Source organism: Callospermophilus lateralis, chromosome 5, assembly GCF_048772815.1.
Source record: "Callospermophilus lateralis isolate mCalLat2 chromosome 5, mCalLat2.hap1, whole genome shotgun sequence".
Taxonomy (NCBI): domain Eukaryota; kingdom Metazoa; phylum Chordata; class Mammalia; order Rodentia; family Sciuridae; genus Callospermophilus; species Callospermophilus lateralis.
The window spans coordinates 94379067-94398010 of NC_135309.1; the positions used below are offsets into that span (position 1 = coordinate 94379067).

The following is an 18944-nucleotide window of genomic DNA, read 5'->3' on the forward strand; positions in this document are numbered from 1 at the left end:
ATTCCTAGCAATAAATCCTATTTGATTGTGTGTATGATCTTTTTTTAGGTGCTGCTGGATTCAATTTTGCTAGTATTTTTTTGAGGATTTTTGTACCTCCATTCATCAGGGATATTGACCTGTGCTTTTCTTTTTGCGTATATTCTTGTTGGCTTTTATGTCAGGACAATGCTGACCTCAAAAATGAGCTCTGGAGCATTCCCCCTTTCACTTCTTTGGACTAGCTTGAGAAGTATTGACATTATTTCTTATTTAAAAGTTTGGTAAACTTCAGCACTAAGGCCGTTTGGTCTGGTCTTTTCTTTTTGGAAGACTTTCTATTACAGATTCAATCTTGTTAATTGTTATTGATCTGTTCACATTTTCTGTGATCTCTTGGTTAGATTTTAGTAGGTTATATGTGTACATAAATTAATCCACTTCTAGGTTTCCAGGTTTTTGCATATAGTATAGTTCATAATAGTTCCTAATAATTATTTGTATTTCCCTAGTATCAGATGAAAAGTCTCCTTTTTCATCTCTGATTTTATTTATTTAGACTCCCAAAGACCAATGGTGTGTCAGTGGGGCTGAGCCTCTGCTTTTCTGGGCCACAGTGATCTAAAAGTTTGAGAAGAGGAAGAGGCTATTCAACTGCTTCTTGAGGCAATGGAGGATGGATAGGGCTGCTCAGTTGCTTCTTGGGTGCCTCAATGGGCCAAGCTACTCAGGAAAGGTTGCTTGGCTGCTTCTTGGGGTTGTGGGTGGATACATGGGGCTTTTGTGTGCTGAGGCACTCAGGCACTTTAGTATATTTTATAATATATGCTATATTTCATTGATAACTTTAAAAAATAAATACATATGTGGTTTTAATTTTTTCTTTCCAAGTGACACATTCAAAAATAGTATAAGTTCTTTGCAGGAAGCCAAACAAAGGAAAGAAATACCAGTATTCACAATCCCCAATCTTTTTCATTTTTGTTCTATCACCATTATTTTCACTAAAGGAATCAAGGTTAATAGATGAAAGTGTGAAAATACACTTTCATCTGTTAACCTTGATAAAATAGAATCAAATTATAAAATGGAGTGAATTGGTTATATAATAGATAAAACCAACATTTGTGTGTATACATACACACAATCAGAAAGTGAATAATTTAATGCCATAGAATATTTCTAAGCACAGTCCTTGGGCAGAAATTGGTAGATGTGTACATGATGTTTGTTTTTTCTATATAATTTATTCTGGAAAAACTGCAGAAGTTAACACCTAATGGTGGAGATTCAGAGGGAAAATACAACACTATAGCCACTTAATCTCTGCTCTATCTTCTCATTTAATATAAAATAGAATCAAATTATAAAATGGAGAGAATTGGTGACATAATAGATAAAACCAACATTTGTGTGTATACATACACACAGATGAATTACTCATGGAAACAGTATGTGGTTTGTCTTAAAGCCAACAAAAATGATCTCTTTAAAACACTCCACAGAATTCACTAATTTATCTCCTGATACTATAAATACTATAATTATTTTAATGTGATTTTTCTCCTGATTCCTTTTTACCTTATGCCTACCCACATCTACTTCCAACTACACTGAACCAGTAGCAGATCCCCAGGTACAATACTCTGCTTCATATGTCTACACTTTTGCTATTCTTCTGCCTGAAAAATTATTCTCTAGTACTCACGAGAGGAATAAATGATCCTCCTTTAGAGTTTTTTCATTATTTCTAAATTTATTACAGTAATCTGTCTATATCTCTTCTAAAGCCTATTTATGAGTAAAGACTATTTGATGCATCTCTGAAACATTTAATGCAGAATTTATCATGGTCTTGATAGGCACATCGTTTTGTTCAAAGAAAATAAGGCAATACAAAAACATTTTTTAAATATCTGCAAGACTAGTATGGCAATATGTAAAAATGTGGATGTGTAACCGATGTGATTCTGCAATCTGTATACGGGGTAAAAATGGGAGTTCATAACCCACTTGAATCAAATGTATGAAATATGATATGTCATGAGCTTTGTAATGTTTTGAACAACCAATAATAAAAAAATAAAAAAATAAAAATAAATAAAAAAATAAATATCTGTAAGCTTTTTTAAAAAAAAAATCAAAATTTAGTTGAAGATTTTAGAACCTAGAAATTTCAAAGTCCTAGTTGCAAAGATGACACTCACCATCACTAATGGCTTCCCCTTTCAGACTCTTGATTCCTCTTGGCATTGCATTTCCATCCAGGTAGAATTCAATTATACCATCGTCCACAATAATTAGAAGATGAAGCCAAACGCCTTCTTCTAAATATTTCTTGACTGTTGTCTTGGCAATGTATGTAGCATTGGATCCCAAAGTTTTATAATGAAGGGAAAATGTCACATGGGACTCATTTGTTTGAATTTTCACCCCATAGTAGATGTTTCCATTACCATTATCCTTTGCTATAACAAATCCATTTGTATTGGCATTAGGCATTACCCAAGCTGAAAATGTGAAGTTGGCAATTGTGTTATTCCTAGAGGGGTGATATTTTGCATTAACAGTCCCAAATGCACCTTCCAGTCCACTGAAATACAAAGCATCTGTTCCAGTATGGTGACGCCGCATGTGTGGTTGTAAATGCACAGTGCTGGGGAAAATTCCAACCAGTAAAAAATCTACCATTGCGGGCAGACCAGACATGAACTCACTGGACACAATTTCCCAGCCTACTCGTACATCACCAAAGACACCTTGTTGCCTCAAAATGGTGAAGTTGGTAATATAAGACATGTCATCTTCTGAGAGCACATCTTCTGCCACTTCTCTCTCTAAGCACGCTGAATCCAAGATGAAAATTCCAAAAGGGTCATCATTGAATGGAATCATTACTGTCACCTGAAGGTTGGTTTCTGCAAGTTGGCCTCCAGGACCTGGGGACCCACCTGTAATAAGAAAATTTGTAATGAATGAAAAACCAGTTGAAGTACTTTCTAGTTTAACATATAAAAAATTGTAGCATATGAACTTCTAGTTAAATAATTTATGCATCATCAATGAGCAATAGTATCACCATGTAGCTTTCACCACATTTTGGGGGACATATCAAATAACACTGACTCATCACAATTTTATAATCAGTCAACCCTGAACAAAAGCTATAAGCTGGAGATGTTAAATTCCTATGCTTAAAACCAGAAGTGACAGGAAAGCAAATCGTTTAAATTATGGCAAAGCTTTAAACCACTATGAATGTACTTCCTAACTTCCTTTAATGTTTTAGGAGAAATACAACATTTGATGTAGAAAAAGTCTATTCACAAGTTTCATGGTGAAGGTAAGCCTCTATCTATAAAACTGAACCCAAGTAAGACCATAAAATGAGACTAAAAGCAACACTTTGGGGCTGGGGGTTTAGCTCATTGGTAGAGCCTGTGCTTAGCAAACACAAGGCCCTGGATCTACTCCCAGTGTAAAAAATAAATAAAAATAGATAATAATTCTACCAAGAAGGGTACTTTGATATTTAAAATCAAAAAATCAAGCCAGATGCACTTCTTTCATCAACTGGATTTAAGTTATAAAATATAAAATTTTGTTGGAAAAATAAGAGATGGAAAAACAGCACCTGTAATGTTTATGAGCTTTAGAATATAAAATTCATTGAATTCGGGAATTTTATCTGGAAAAGCATGGAGAATTATTGGTTTTGCTCCTTCTCCATCCATGAAATTAACAATTCCTGAAGTTTCATAGAATTCTTGTCCATGTTGCAGAACAGAATCATTCTGGAACAGCTGCCAAGCCACAGTCACATTACCAAAATGTCCTCGGTGCCTCAAAATCCTACATAAAAAATTGAATAAAATTAGTTTTTATGAATGCATAGGAAATATAACTCTAGTGGGACCAGTCAATGCTATCTCCTTAAGTGAACTAGCCAACCAAGAGAAGATGAAATAGAACTTTCAATACACAGAAATGTCAGCTGAAAAGTCTTCAAAGTAGAAACTTGAATACAAATTCTAAGGTCAAGTGGAAAATATTTTAATGATAACTAATGATTTTTTTTTCAAAACAAAAGTACAGAATAAGAGCAGTCACTGTGTCATTTTAGAAATGTTTCTGACGATTTGGATAATTAGCATTTTTCAGTCTTGACAAATGATGGAACTGGAGTGAGGAGAGTGAGCAGAACAATTTCTGCTTACCAGCTGAAGTGTTTTTGTTTCCACTGATTCTTGTTTAGACAAATGGCAACAGCATAAACAGAGTTTATCATTCATTGAGACTGACAGCTTTAAAATTATTCAATTTCTGATCAATTTTTTTTTTATTTTTGAAGGATTAACAAGTATTTCAAATTTTCAGTACTCAATAATTTTTTCATTCTACCCAATTTTTAATTTCCTCATCCAAACAGGCTTACCAAAATGCATTAGTCTTTCCTTCTTCCACTGCTTTGTCTATATGCTCCAGAGAAAAAATACCATTTGGGTCATCATTAGCTTCAATTATGACTGTAGCTATTCCATATTGATATACTACTGTATCACCTAAATTAAAAGTGGAAAAGTCAAAGCAATAAAAAAGTAGGTAGCTTGCTATTTTAATATTTTTAAATTAAGAAATAGTTTTATAATTAAAATCAAATTTTCTGCAAGAATTTCCTCAGTGAAGGTCACAGAATAAGTGTAAAATATTGCTCTATTTCTCCAAAGATGTTTATGTTTATGTTCATGTTTATATATATACACATACATATATATCTGTATGTTTATGTACATTGTGTACAGAGATAACTAGTTTATTGTGAAATAGTTCCTTTTATCCACTGAGAATACATTTAGTTACAGAGGAACTAATTTACTTAAAAACAAACAACACATTTCTTCCAATAAATACATTGCTACAATAGCTTAATTAAAAATAAAAGTTTTTTTTCTAATTTCACATTTTTAGGACGATTCATTTATTGCACAAAAATAATGAAGGATTCCTCTATAACATTAAAATGCTCCTGTCCATGTTTATTGGAATCATCTGCTCAAGCATTTATCTTAGGTCTCTTCCTTCAAACAGCAGAGTCTGACCTGGTCATACATAGAAATAAGCAATTCCAGTGGTGTCAAATCGAATTCCTTTCTTCTCCACAGTACCTATATGTTTGGTCTCTTCATCTTATTTCCCTGAAGTCTCCACCACTTTACTATTGCTCCAGGGACACTCCACGTGAACAAAAGTCCTGCTCAGCTTCACTCTCCTGACTAACTCTTACCACTCTTGAGGACCTGCTTCAAGCAGCAGCTTTTCTGGAATCCTACCTTGACTCCCCAGGCTAAATGCCTCTACACTGTGCTCCCACAGTACTTTGCTCTCTGTTGATCTATCACAACAACTGTCACACTACACTAGTGTCCAAACACACACACACACGTACACACACACACACACACACACACACACACACATATACAGACACTCATAAATCCATTGTAAGCCCCTTGGGCAAATGATTCCTATTAAATTCTATACCTAGAAGAACAGATACTCAGTCACTGGTGTTCAGAGTTATTTATTACAGAACTGATACACATAAGACTCTTATTATTAGAAGAGGACAAAACCTCTGACTTTGTCATGGAAACAAATTTCCAAGTTTGCTAAATTATACATAGCAAATTAACACATCAGGAAAAAAATTATATAAATATATGATTGTAATCAATGTCAATCAACAATTAGCCAATGGAAAGAAAATATACATTTTAAATTGTGTAGAAAATGCTAAAAATAAAAATAAAAAAACAAAGAGCATATCATAAAATCTAACAAAAATAAATAAAAAATGATAAAAAACTAATTTTAGCAGGGTTTTCCTATCATGTACAATTATAATGCAATATGTCACAGGCGGTGCTTAAAGCTCATTCTATTCCTTTATAAGATGAACCGATAATATTTAACAGGGGCTTTAAGGGTAGCCACAGCTTTTTATCCATTTAGGACATTACTATGAGCAATAGTTCTTAGGCATAAACACCTACGGTCAGCACTAGGTCACGCAGTGTGATGTTTGTTCAGCCCTCCCACCACAGGCCCACAGGCTCATCAGGTTTTGATGCCATATCAGAGAAAAGAAAAGGAAGACAGAACTAAGAAAAAAATGCATGAAAACAAAAATTCTTGTCATTCAAATCTTCATAGTTAAAGTAATTACATCCCTATATGTTACCATGTTTGGAAAAGTATCAGAGCCAAATACAGGGAGAAGAATGTAATTCTTCCTATGAAGAATTCCTATGGTAATGTAATGCCACCTCAGGCTGGCAACACCTGTACTTCAGGCCAGTAACCCAGTCACTTCTGTATGCACTTGTATGTGCACTTGTGCTTGCACGCTCTGCCTCTTTTTCTCTCTCTCTCCCCACTACCCACCTAACTCTCTCAAAGTCAAAATTCTTCCCCAATTACATAGTTTACAAAATTCACTGAAACTCTTTGAGGAGTCATTTTCCATTCTCTTTATAAGAAATTCAGGATACTTTAATCTACTATTTAATCAATAGTGAAATTTTGTTTCTGATAATATTTTAATTAATTTTAACCCCCAAAATATTTGAAATACAAAAATTTCACCAGAATTATGCCAAGTAGTTAATAAGTTAATGTTAATAAATATTAATAAATGTCATCCGGAGCTTATTTCTAGAGCAAATGGTTGTAGGATGGATGATCTCATTCCTTCATAACTGTTGTGTTCTTCCCACTAAAAATTTCTGGTTTTCCACTTTTACTTCAACAAGATTATTTTATCTATAGCAATTTCTTTCATTTTAATATTGGGAAAATAATTGGACGTACCAAATTTTTTTGGTCTATGTAACTCTGTTTTTTGCAGTTGTGAGATTTCTTTTGTGGTCATTATTGTACAAAGTCATTTTTTTCCTTAAAGATGATAGATTTTAGTTTCCACTTTTTTGAGGTATTCTTAGTTAAATCATGTGAAAAATGGGAAACAAAAAGACAAAAGGAGAAAGAGGGGAAAGAGGAAGAGAGTCAGCAACGAAGAAAGTCAAGAGACAGGAAGATGGAGGGAAATAGCAAAAAGAAATATCAGGAGATCTTTCATTTTCTCTGCTTCTTTAAATACCAAAAAGCACAAGGTGGAACACAAGATTGGCATTCACACTGGGCATGTCAGGCAGGCACTACAGTGTCCCAGTGTCAGGGGTTATTGCTCACACAGGGTAATGGATCCTCTCCGTGGGAACTAAGCTTGGTTCTGAGTGCTGGAGCCAGAGTGGGGTGCTCAGAGCAGGAAGTTAAAATCCTGGTGGGGTAATCCCTGAGTAACCTTATTGTAGAAACAGGGAAATAGAAGCAAGGAGAAAGTGGTTACATACAGGGGAAGTTGGTCACAAGCATAAATATATTAAAGATAATGGGAACTAGATTTCTTAAGGAAATAACAAAAATAGAAAGGGAGGAAACTAGACTGAACCTGATATATTGAATAGGAATGGAAACAATGGCATGAACTAATGATCTTCAACATACATAAGCACAGAACTATAAATGCATGTACATGTATGTACATGAAGTGCATATACCCCCATCTGCACACTAACAGAACCCAGGATGATCAAAACCTGGGTGCCCAGATTCTAGTTACTAAATAACATTCTTCACTACAAGGAACCAGGGCTTCTTGGAAAATGGCTAATTTCAGGAATGTAACAGGAAAAGTACAAAATTAGCTTTGAAGAGCTTGCAATGTCAGAAAGTAAAAATATGTCCAAAAGACAAAGTCATCTCAAATAGGTTACCACTGGTCAAATCTGACGTACTGTGGCCCTGAAAATAAATGATAGTAGTGAAAAATAACTCACTGCGTTAAATAGAAAGTTTAAGTCCATATGATAAATGTATCAATGAAAAGACTGAATATTTTATGAGTAACAAGACATTTTCATAGTTTCAAAGTAACTCCCCACAAAATATGTACTCATCACAACGGGAAACAAAGCACAGTAGAGAAGACTGAAGGTCATCACCTAAATTGTGGTCAAAGGGAACAGAATAATGAAGAGGCAAATCAGAATCTTGTGATGATTTTATAAAGGGATGGAGGATAAGAACACAGAATTATTTCTGTGAAATTCCTACCAAGGATTCAAAAACTGAAACCAATAATAAAGGAACATCAAACAAACTCAAAACGAGGGACATCCTAGCTCTTGGTCTTTTACACTCAGCAAAGACTGAGGAATTCCTTCAGACTGACAAAATTAAAGGGACATTACAATTAAATGCAATGCATAGTTAAGGAAAGGATGATTTTGCTAGAATGATATTAAAACAACCAGGGCACTATGAATGGGACCTGGGAAAATAACCCCATAGATGTTAACTTCCTGATTTTTGGAAAGTTATATTGTGTTTATGTTGGAGAATGTCCTTGACAGCAAGAGATAGACACTAATGTATTTAGCAATGATGGGACATCACATCTTCAACTTACTCTGAAAATGTTCAAGGGAAAGAGTTCCTTGTAACCCCAAAAGAACAAAATAAATATCAAGAAAAGCTAAAGCCTTTCCAATTTACTAAAGACAGAGTCAACACATTCTCAGGGTGCACACGGCAGAATCAAAATATCCTTCATTTATGGAATGGAAAAGAAGGAAGAGCACATCTTTTCCCCCTTGTAAATTGCCACTCATTTGGGGATAACTCCAGAGAATTATCAAGGAGCCAATTAGAGTCAGCTGCCTACAGAATTAAGCTTCCCAACCAAGTGAGCTATCCTCCCAGATGGAGGAAAAAGCATTACAGGACACTACTAATCCCTAAGCAATGGATACATAGGCAATGTCCGTGGCAGCTATGGGTTCAAGACCCATTGCTTTAGGGTCTTTATATCAGAATTTTCCATTTTTGTAATATTATGAAAGAAAGGTTCAAAAGCATAGCAGGGTGTATATGACACAAGAAGTTTTAACACTTATATCATTCATCTCATTCCTTAAGAAAGCAGTAGAACAAACAATTTTGTTCATGGACAGTCACAGAAAGTACAGCTGGCACAACTACTGGACAGTGGTACTTAATGTCAGAAAAGAACTGAAGGAAACAGATCTACCATAACAACACAGTGTGCTTACCTGTTGAATTAAAGAGGATTATATAGAAAGGCTCATCTGTTTCGGGGATACCATCTTCATTAACATATACAGATAAGCTCTGTTCTCTACTTCCAACCTCAAAAATGAGGGTTTCCTCTTTTTCAGCCGGAACAAAGTCTCCCTCTTTGGCTGTGGCCTTCCCATCTACAGTAGCATACTGGACGGTGCAGATAACATCTGCAGATCCATTTCTGAGGACTGTAAAGTTAGCAGTCTCTCCTTCCTGAACCCTCACCACACGAGGCTCTGAAATATCCATAGAGAAGGAACATGTGAGCCTTCATGATTCCATCTATGTATTTCCAGATCACCTTTTTCTTTTCTTAACAAGAAATTCCCAGTACTCTCTGTGCTTAAAATTTTTGCTCTGGGGCTGGTGCTATAGCTCAGTGGTAGACCACTTGCCTAGCACGTGGAAGACACTGTGTTCAATCCTTAGCATCACAAAAATAAATAAATAAAATAAAGGTATTGTGTCCCCCCCAAAAATAAAAGATTTGGCTCTGTTTCCAGCTCTGACATGAAGCCCCCCTGATTACTTCAACCATCAGCAGCCTTCCTTTTCCCTTAATTCCTACAAAATCCATTGTCTTCAGCATTCATTGTCTGATAGCACCCCTGTCAGTAAATTATGTATTATTTAAAATCTTCTGCCTACCACTTTGTATATATCATTTTGTAGCTGAAGTTTTAAGGTCTTTGAGAATAGGCCTGGATATCTTGTTTTATTTTTGCTGCAACACTTGGCAGAAGCCTGAGTATAAGACTAATTAATAAACACAAATTCACTGGAGGCTAAAAATTGTAATCCAGAAATTCAAGAGGTTTAAAAGGTTCCCACATCAGTAAACTGACCTTTATACAACTTAGAAAAGTGGGATTTAAGAAAGAATTAGACATCAATTAAATCTCATCAATAAAAGATGCCTCATATAGCAAAAGTCAGTTCTAAAAAAAAAGCAGTAAATATATCCATTAAACATTAGCTACTATAGTTAAGTGGTCAGTCACTAGGTACAATATTAGGTTCCAAAGTGGCCAACCTCTGTATTAGAAGTAATCACATGGAAGTGTTTTCCTCACAGAGGAAAGATATACCTTGGCATTTAAAAGGAAGAAACAGAGATAACAAAAAAGCACTTAATGTTACTTTCATTTTGCTTCAGAAGATATTTTGAAAAATGGTTTAAACTTCAAACAGACTGAATAACAATCAGTAAATGAATCATGAAATCATATGCAAGCATCAATTAATTACATTTTATTTAAAATGCTCAGTTAAAATTAATTTAAGTTATACACTGTTTAAGAAAGAAGCAAACTCATTCAAATAAAAATAGCAATACCACCTGCAAAATAAATGGGATCATCATTTCTTCTAATCCTTAGAGTTGCAGTTGTTTTATTTCCCACTTTAGCTCCTCCAGTGGCATTAAGTAGGATAATGGTAAATTCCTCCATTTCCTCTGGAATCTTTTGGAAAATGATATTCATTTTAAATCAACTGATTTATGCATATAATTACATTATGTATTCCTAAATTATTATTTCTTTTTTTAAAAAAAGTTCTATTAACAGTACTAATCTTTACCTCTATTTCTGAGGCTGAAGCTTATGAAAGTGCTTCTATAAGACTCAGAACTGCCCCCCCCCCCCGAATTATTTTAATTTGTATTCATCCAAACAAACACTTTACTTTAAAGTGTAATGGAAGTATACATATTTTGTCTTACATAAACTAAAACTAGATATAACCTATATCTATATGTATGTCTACAACTCTATATAGAAATAGGATATATCTATTTATGTATCTATATGTACATACATATATCCTATATAAGTATAGGATATATATATATGTGTGTGTGTGTGTGTGTGTATGTGTGTGTGTGTGTGTGTGTTGTATATATTATTTCTGTAAGAAAATGGTAAACACATTTTTTGCTTATAAGAAAATAATGGAACACAACAAAATGAGCAGTCAAAGGCCTCTTACATGGTTTACTGAGCTTTCACACAAGCCAGTCATAGAGACCTTACTTCAATATTCTAAAAAGATGAGATATCCACATCTGAGCTTAAGTGAATCCCAGGTAGGCACTGTTTCTCTCTTACATCATTCCTATGAGCTATGCCTCTCCTCACCCTAAAATACAAAATTGCTCATCTGTGGGAAAAGAGAGAGGCCTTCAGAGATGTTCTAAGTGCAGAATCCTGAGGAAGGTTTACTCTCCATCACTAAGTTCTTTCTGGTTTTTATCAATAAGATGAAATAGCTTGTTGGATGCACAATCCCTTGGCACAGTGTCCTGATTCTCAGAATGCACCAGGGTACCCAGAACATGGCCTTTCTCCAAAGAGTCTAAACACAAGCTGAAGCTTAACCTCTCCCAAAAACCACAAATCCCTGAAGTTTGACACATGAATTTCACCAACCACTATCAGTTGTAAGAGAAAGAATGACTCAGAGAAACCAAAAGCATAACATTCCCCTTTTGCCTCAGTCAGACACTGTCTTACCTGAGCTCTTTATATACACTTTTAACACAAAATGTATTACCAGATGTTTTGGCTTTAATGAAAAGTAGAGATTGATCAACTACAATAAGTGGAGAATTATATGTGCAACATTTACCTCGTCTGGAAGGGAATAAATGGTGATATTTTTTGAAAATTCCTTATCTCCAAAGAAAATTGTCCCTTGCACAGGAATTACGTCTTGTGTAAAGTCTGGACTAACCACCCATGAAACACTAACATCACCAAAGTTTCCTCGATGTCTTATTACGCCATAAACAGCTGTGAAATACAAACAGGTAAACTACATATGAACATTCACTAAACATTAAAACAAGTAAAGAAATTGTTCAAATAAAGTAAAAATAATACTTTGTTTTAATAAAATCTAATTTAATAAAAGCCAATTTGCTTAGCATATCCCCCAAGGTTCACATAAAAATATATTATCCTATTTCCCCTCTGTAGATATAAAATTAATAAAATTACAAGACTCAATATTTTCCATCATAGTATGGGATCTTAAGAGTCATTTGGCATGGAGACAGATGGTGATTAATTAGATACAACTATCATAAAGTCCTGTAAGAATATCTGCCAAAGGCATTCAAAGGAAGTCTGACCTACCTACTCAGAGTGATTTCCCTGCCTTGACAAGATTTCTTTAAAAACAATATTTTTCTCAATGAATGCAGTGATGCACACCTGTAATCTCAGTGACTCAGGAGGCTGATGCAGGAGGATAGCAAGTTCAAGACAAGCCTCAGCAACTCAGTAAGACCTTGTCTCAAAATTTAAAACTAGCTGGGTGTACTGGGGTTGTGGCTCAGTGGTACAGAACTTACCTAGAATGTGTGAGGCACTGGTTTAATCCTCAGCACCACACCAATAAATGAAATGAGAATATTGTTTTATATATATATATATATATCCATAGAAAAGTTCAGGTAATTGATATATATGCATGTATGTAATGACTGGGAATGTAGCTCAAGGGTGGAGTGCTTGCCTAGCACACAGGAGGCCTTGGATTCAATCTCCAGAACCACAAAAATAAATAGACAGATAGATGGAATGTTTCTCACTTCCTGCCACTGCAATATTTTCCAGCAGTAACTCCTAGCATTAATGTGTTCTCTATTGACTCATGCTTGGGTACTTGAGGGCTCTGCATATGGTTAATTGAAATAAAAATATAACTGATGTATCATCACAATGCTAAGACAGACATAAAAATTGCAATCCTAAATATTATTTTTTAAAGGACCAATTTCTATTCTATGTATAATTTCTAAAGCAAAATGAGCAACTGAAAATAATGGGTTACTGAAGAAATAAACTAAAAAATGATTAATTTCTTCTTCCATAAATAGAAACAAAATATAAGAAACAGGAAAAATTACCACTGTAGATATTATCTGCTTTGCTTTCATTTATTGTCTCAATTAGACCATCAGAAACAAACTCTATAATCCCATGAGGATCATCATTTTTTAGAATCGTTATGTTGACAACGGAAGCACTTCCCAACTTGCTTTCCCTTTCACCGTGGCTGCTGAGGACCACCCAGTAGTACTCATCCAACTAAATGGAACATGTCAAATTAGTAAAAATGTAAAGTTGACATTTCAGAGCAAATAAAATATGTGTATATTCAAGAATATTAATATATTCACATTTTAAGATACATACAACTCACTGAAAAGACAAGAGAGCTGATTTTACTCCTAAAACATTTTTAGCATGTTCTCCTATCAGTTAAGAGATGCCAGATATACATATATATTATACAAAAAGGGAAAAGATAAACAACAATCTATTCTAAATGGTAAGAAGTCAGGGACTTGTCACCGATGATCTAGTAGTCAAACTAATAAGAGTAACAAATATAAAATCTACATATGCATTAGTGTGTAAACATTAGGGAACAATATCTGGTTTCACTAATTCAAAAGTTAATTTTTTTCCTTTAAAAAAGTGATTATATAGCAAAATTTCATTTCAAAACCATATCATTAAAAGTTCAGTTAATATGAATCACATAAAATAAGGTTTAACATGAACAAAGCTAAAAGGAGATAAAAATGGATCACACACTGAAAGTCTCAGAATGTTTGGTTTGTTTGGTATTTCTCTTTCAAGGACAAAATACATCATTCTAATTTGAATGAATCTTACTTTGCTTTTTGAGATTGTTTTTTGAATTTTCCAAACATAAGTATTTCTCATCCCTTCTTACATCTTCTTGACAATGTTTAAAATATTTGTGCCCATAACATGATAGATACAATCAATCTTCTACAAAAGCACAAGGGAAAAACAAAACCCCTACCTCTGGTATGCCATCCAGTCTTGACAGCAAGGTGATTACTATTTCTCTTTCCCCAGGTTTAAATTCCAGAACACCTGTGTTTCCATAGAATTCACTGCTGTCTCTGGGCTCTACTCGGTAATGTAGAAATTGTTTGACGAGAGCCCCCCTGGATCGAATAATGTGGAGCTCTACAGAATCCCCTTCCTTTAAAAAGAATCCACAAGATTTTAAATCCTTCTAGATCATTCTTCTTAAGTTGTGAGTACAGAATAAAGTTTCATACTTACTTTTATAACATAGGGTCCTCTGGAAGCAGGAGAAAATTCAAAAACTCCCCCAGGATCATCATTTTCCAAAATAACTAGGTCACGGGTAGTATATCCAGATTTCAACACTTGATTTTCCACATTTACCCTGGAGAAGGTGGAGGGGAAAACACACTTGTTATCTTTAATCTACTTCTGAATTTGGTAGACTTCAAAGGCAATATTTACAACTCTTCCAGATAATAATAAGAAAGGTAATTAGGAATTAAATCTCAAAGCAAATTTATACATATTAAAATCACTTAAAACCAAAACAGCTTTAGCCACAACACTTATGGAAGAACCATTCTGAATACACTGCATCTTTTCTTTTTGACTGAAACAAACCTGGCATATGTACCCCAAGAATACAGTAACAAAGAGTTATAAATGTATTTACAGAAAATATAAAAAATTACAGATTTTGTTCCAGTTTCAGAAAAAAAAATTTTTGCAACATGTGATTAGAAAATACCTTTAAATAAAACTTTTTATTTTACATACATTTGAATTTCTTCTAAAATTTCATTACATATGATTATATTATGTACAAGTTGGATAACTACACAGACTATGGCAAGCCACACTGATTTTTTTTAAAAATGAATGTAATATGATTAGACATTTAGGGATAGTTTTGTGGCTTTCAATTTTTTTTCTTTTAAAGAAAGAAGAAAATGGATCTGAGAAGCATGACATGTTATAACAATTCTTATATATTTATCAAAAGAATATATTAAATGTTATTTTAAATTTCTGGTTTTATGCTTAGTGTGTAATTAGAATGATCAAAGAGACTACAAGGCTCTGAGGGCGTAAAACCAGCAAGGTCTTAAGAATACAACAGTTACTAATACGGCATTATGTAAAAATGTGGATGTGTAACCGATGTGATTCTGCAATCTGTATTTGGGGTAAAAATGGGAGTTCATAATCCACTTGAATCTAATGTATGAAATATGATATGTCAAGAGATTTGTAATATTTTAAACAACCAATAAAAAAATTGCAAAAAAAAAAAAAAAAAAGAATTCTCAATCCTGAAAGCTGCTCTAAATTTTTCCAAATGTCACTTCCTATTGAACTAGAGAGTATTTGGATAAGATCTTAGAATCACAATGAAACCACAATTTAATATGTAGAAATATGTGTCAAGAACAGTTCACTCTATGAATAGACAACATGAACTGACATCTTCTCTTGCTTTTAAAATCTGACAACTGATATCTAGCATGCATGTGTTAACGGAAGAGATAATTCAAATAATACAACAATTATTTATGATATTGTTAATAGAGTAATATAATTTTCAGAGCAAATTTGCCCATATTTAATTTATATCGATATCTTCACTAATCAAAATTCCCTGTGTCCACATAAGCTAGGAGACAAGAAAAGTGGATTAAAATACAAAGTATAAAAGTCTACTCAGAACCAGGTACAGTAATACAGGCCTATAATCACAGCAACTTCAGAGGCTGAGGAGAATCAAAGTTCAAGGCCAGCCTCAGCAACTTAGTGAGACCCTAAGCAACTGATTTTTTGAGACTCTGTCTCAAAATTTAAAAAAAAAAAAAAATCCTCTGAGCATAAAACAAATGAATTTACTTTATTTTTTAAATGTTCTTAAGATATGCTTCCCTTACATAAAAAGCAAATTTGAAAACCTCTCTATAAAACACAGAAGAAAAAGCAAGACATTGCTTAGATACACTAAGAAAAATAATGGATGAGTTACGATAATGGGTTGCCAATTCTCTGTAAGACAAACTTTAAGATTCATAAAAGATGTTGGGAAAAAAATTTCACCAGTAAAAGCACAATAATTGTTCTCTAGGTTATGAAAACTTAAAATTATGAGTTCTTCAAAATGTGATAAATTACCACATAATTCAAAATCCTCTGAAGTAAAATGGCATAATAAAATTGTTTCTCAAAGATTTTATCAAAAATTTTAAATGCATTCATAATTTGAAACTACTGGGATGAAAACATCCCAAAAGTTTCACATAATAGTCTCCTGTTATCATTAGAAAATGAAACTACACACAAATCATGCACAGCCAGCTGGATAAGCACAATTTCTCAAGACTTGTGATCATGCAGTGCAGCCTCATCACCAAACAGTAAGTTGCAAAATAAAATGGTGAATCACCAAAAACAAGGCATTATTTTGTACACTTACCCAAAATACACGACAAATCTTTCAGTTTCTACCCTGTCAATACAAAAAGAACTGTGGGCGGGGGTAAAAGGAGGCAGAGGCACTATTTGCCACATTTCACTGATACTACTAGAAACTTAGAATGACAGAGTGAAAAAAAAAAAGTTGAAAGAAAGCCCCTTTCTTTTCCCCAAGAGCTACTAATTTTCATATTATGGAAATGGTGCACACTGGGTCCTATCCATTGAGAAATGCCAGCAAGAGGTTCTGCAGTTCCCGCCTATGGAAGATGACCCTTGGCCAGCCAGCATGTCAAGATCCATTCAAGACATTCCTTCCCACCTCTCCAGGGTGCTTGTGCCTGCCAAGCTCTGCATATGCTCAAACCACAGCAGCTGAGCAAATCTCATTCAGCCTACTTACAATTACTTAGTAGCTTTCATTATGTTTTTTAAAGAAACTCCATCCTCAGATGTAATGCCAGTTCTTCGAGTTAGAGAAGTCACAACTCTATATGCAATCTCTATGTTTCCCTGTTTGCACAGGAATATATTCAAGAAGCCCTAAGATATCATGATAACTTTTCATTACAACTTTATATCAGGAAATCTAAGCACTTTCAAATCCTCAATGTATTTCATTTTAAAATAGTCTTGAAAAGCACACGTTAAAAAGTAAAGGCTTTGAGCTGAATTTTTAAAGTCAAATGCACCACTGATAAATTACCACATAATTTAAAATCCTCTGAAGTAAAACGGCATAATAAAATTGTTTCTGATTTGGAGAAAATTAAGAGTATTTTTAACTAACTGGTATAGGAAGTAACATAAATTGTTTAGTATTAGGGCAACTTCAGTCTACATTTAATTGAAATACAAAGAATTTGAACTTGACATTAAGAGAATATTTTACACTGTATTATAATATTGCAATATTATCCTATGACTCACTATAATCACACTAGCATTCATTCATTCATTCATTTTTGTTAAACATGCAAAATTAAAAGGTTTTGATAAAATAAGCACTTTGAAATCATGAATTTTATTCTCAAATTTATTTAAATATTTTTTGAACAGTTAAGTGTAATTTGCTTATTCTTTTCCACACACTAGTAACTAATTGAATCAAGACATTTTAACATATATTTTGATTAATTTTCTCTATTTGAAAAGAATCAATAATTTCTAAGATTTTCTACCCTATATTTTCACTTCCTTGTATTCTATTTTTACCCATAGAAGGGAGAAAAAGAAGCAAAAGCAAAAAAAGAAAAAAGAAAACAACTTCAAAGTAATATTTAATGAATTTAAAATGTTTAAATAAATGACCAAACATTACTATTTTGAAAGAATATAAAGAATAGTCACTATGAATTTTCAGAGTTATAATTTAAATCATTCTTTAAATACTTAATTGTGAGCAGGAATTCTCAAACAAGCTAACAAAGTTTCCTAGATTGCTATGACTTTGGTTTGTAATCACTGTTCTTTTTTAGTTAGTTTTCGTCAACACTGTCCACAGATTTAATACATGCTTAAACCTAATTTATAGAAAAAGGGGGATACATGAACAAAGACCTGTATTTTCTCATATTTCACTGACTTTTTTTCATCATGAAATACCTTTTAATACTTAATCTAAAATATATATATATTAAGCATGTATCATTTAGACTCAGTATATGTGTGTGTTCACTTAAACTCAGTGTGTTTGTGTGTATTATGGTTTATATGTGACATGTCCCCAAAAACCTCACATGTGAAACAATGCAAGAAGGTTTGGAGGAGACATGATTGGGTTATAGCCTTAACATAATCAGTGAATTAATCCCTGATGGGATTAACTGAGTAATAACTAGAGGCAGGTAGGGTGTGGCTGGAGGAAGAAATTCATTGGGGGCATGGCTATGGGGTATATATTTTAAATATGGAGAGTGAACTCTCTCTCTGCTTGCTGATCATCACATGAGCCACTTCCCTCCACTACACTCTTCTGACATGAGGTTCTGCTTCACCTTGAGCCCTGAGGAATGGAGCCTGCTGTTTCTGAATTGAGACCTCAGAAACTGTGAGCCTCCTATTAAACTTTTCCTCCTCTAAAGTTGTTCTGTTTGGGTCTTTTAGTCATAGCAGTGAAAAAGCTGGCTAAAACAGTGTGTGTGTGTGTGTGTGTGTGTGTGTGTGTGTGTGTGTTTGGGTTTTGCTTTCTCGGTTTTTTTGTTGTTTTATTTTTTGTGGTTCTGAAAGCAAACAAAATGAACGGTGGCCATTCAACAGATTTGTTTTTCTTTCACAAAAAACTTTTAAAAAGTACTCATCAGGTATGTAAAATGTGTTTAGACAAAACATCTTCAAAGAAAAATCTACATGGTCTTGATAATAAAATAGAAAAAAAATCAAAGGATTATGCAAAGTAGTTTTTTACTTCTTTATTCCTGAGGAATATCATATAAAATATCTCAAATT

The 18944-nt window shown here is 33.7% G+C and overlaps 1 protein-coding gene across 1 annotated transcript in view; it reads right to left on the reverse strand.

Moving 5' to 3' along the window:
- Adgrv1 (adhesion G protein-coupled receptor V1) overlaps window positions 1–18944 on the reverse strand; it is a 522757-nt gene that overhangs the window by 482659 nt on the left and 21154 nt on the right. Inside the window, exons 11-19 of the mRNA XM_076857025.2 lie at window positions 14295–14421; window positions 14026–14211; window positions 13097–13277; window positions 11812–11975; window positions 10523–10646; window positions 9153–9419; window positions 4415–4541; window positions 3614–3831; window positions 2187–2930 (exon numbers count right to left, since the gene is read on the reverse strand). Of these exons, the coding sequence (XP_076713140.2) occupies window positions 2187–2930; window positions 3614–3831; window positions 4415–4541; window positions 9153–9419; window positions 10523–10646; window positions 11812–11975; window positions 13097–13277; window positions 14026–14211; window positions 14295–14421 (2138 nt within the window). The remainder of the gene's footprint in view (window positions 1–2186; window positions 2931–3613; window positions 3832–4414; window positions 4542–9152; window positions 9420–10522; window positions 10647–11811; window positions 11976–13096; window positions 13278–14025; window positions 14212–14294; window positions 14422–18944) is intronic.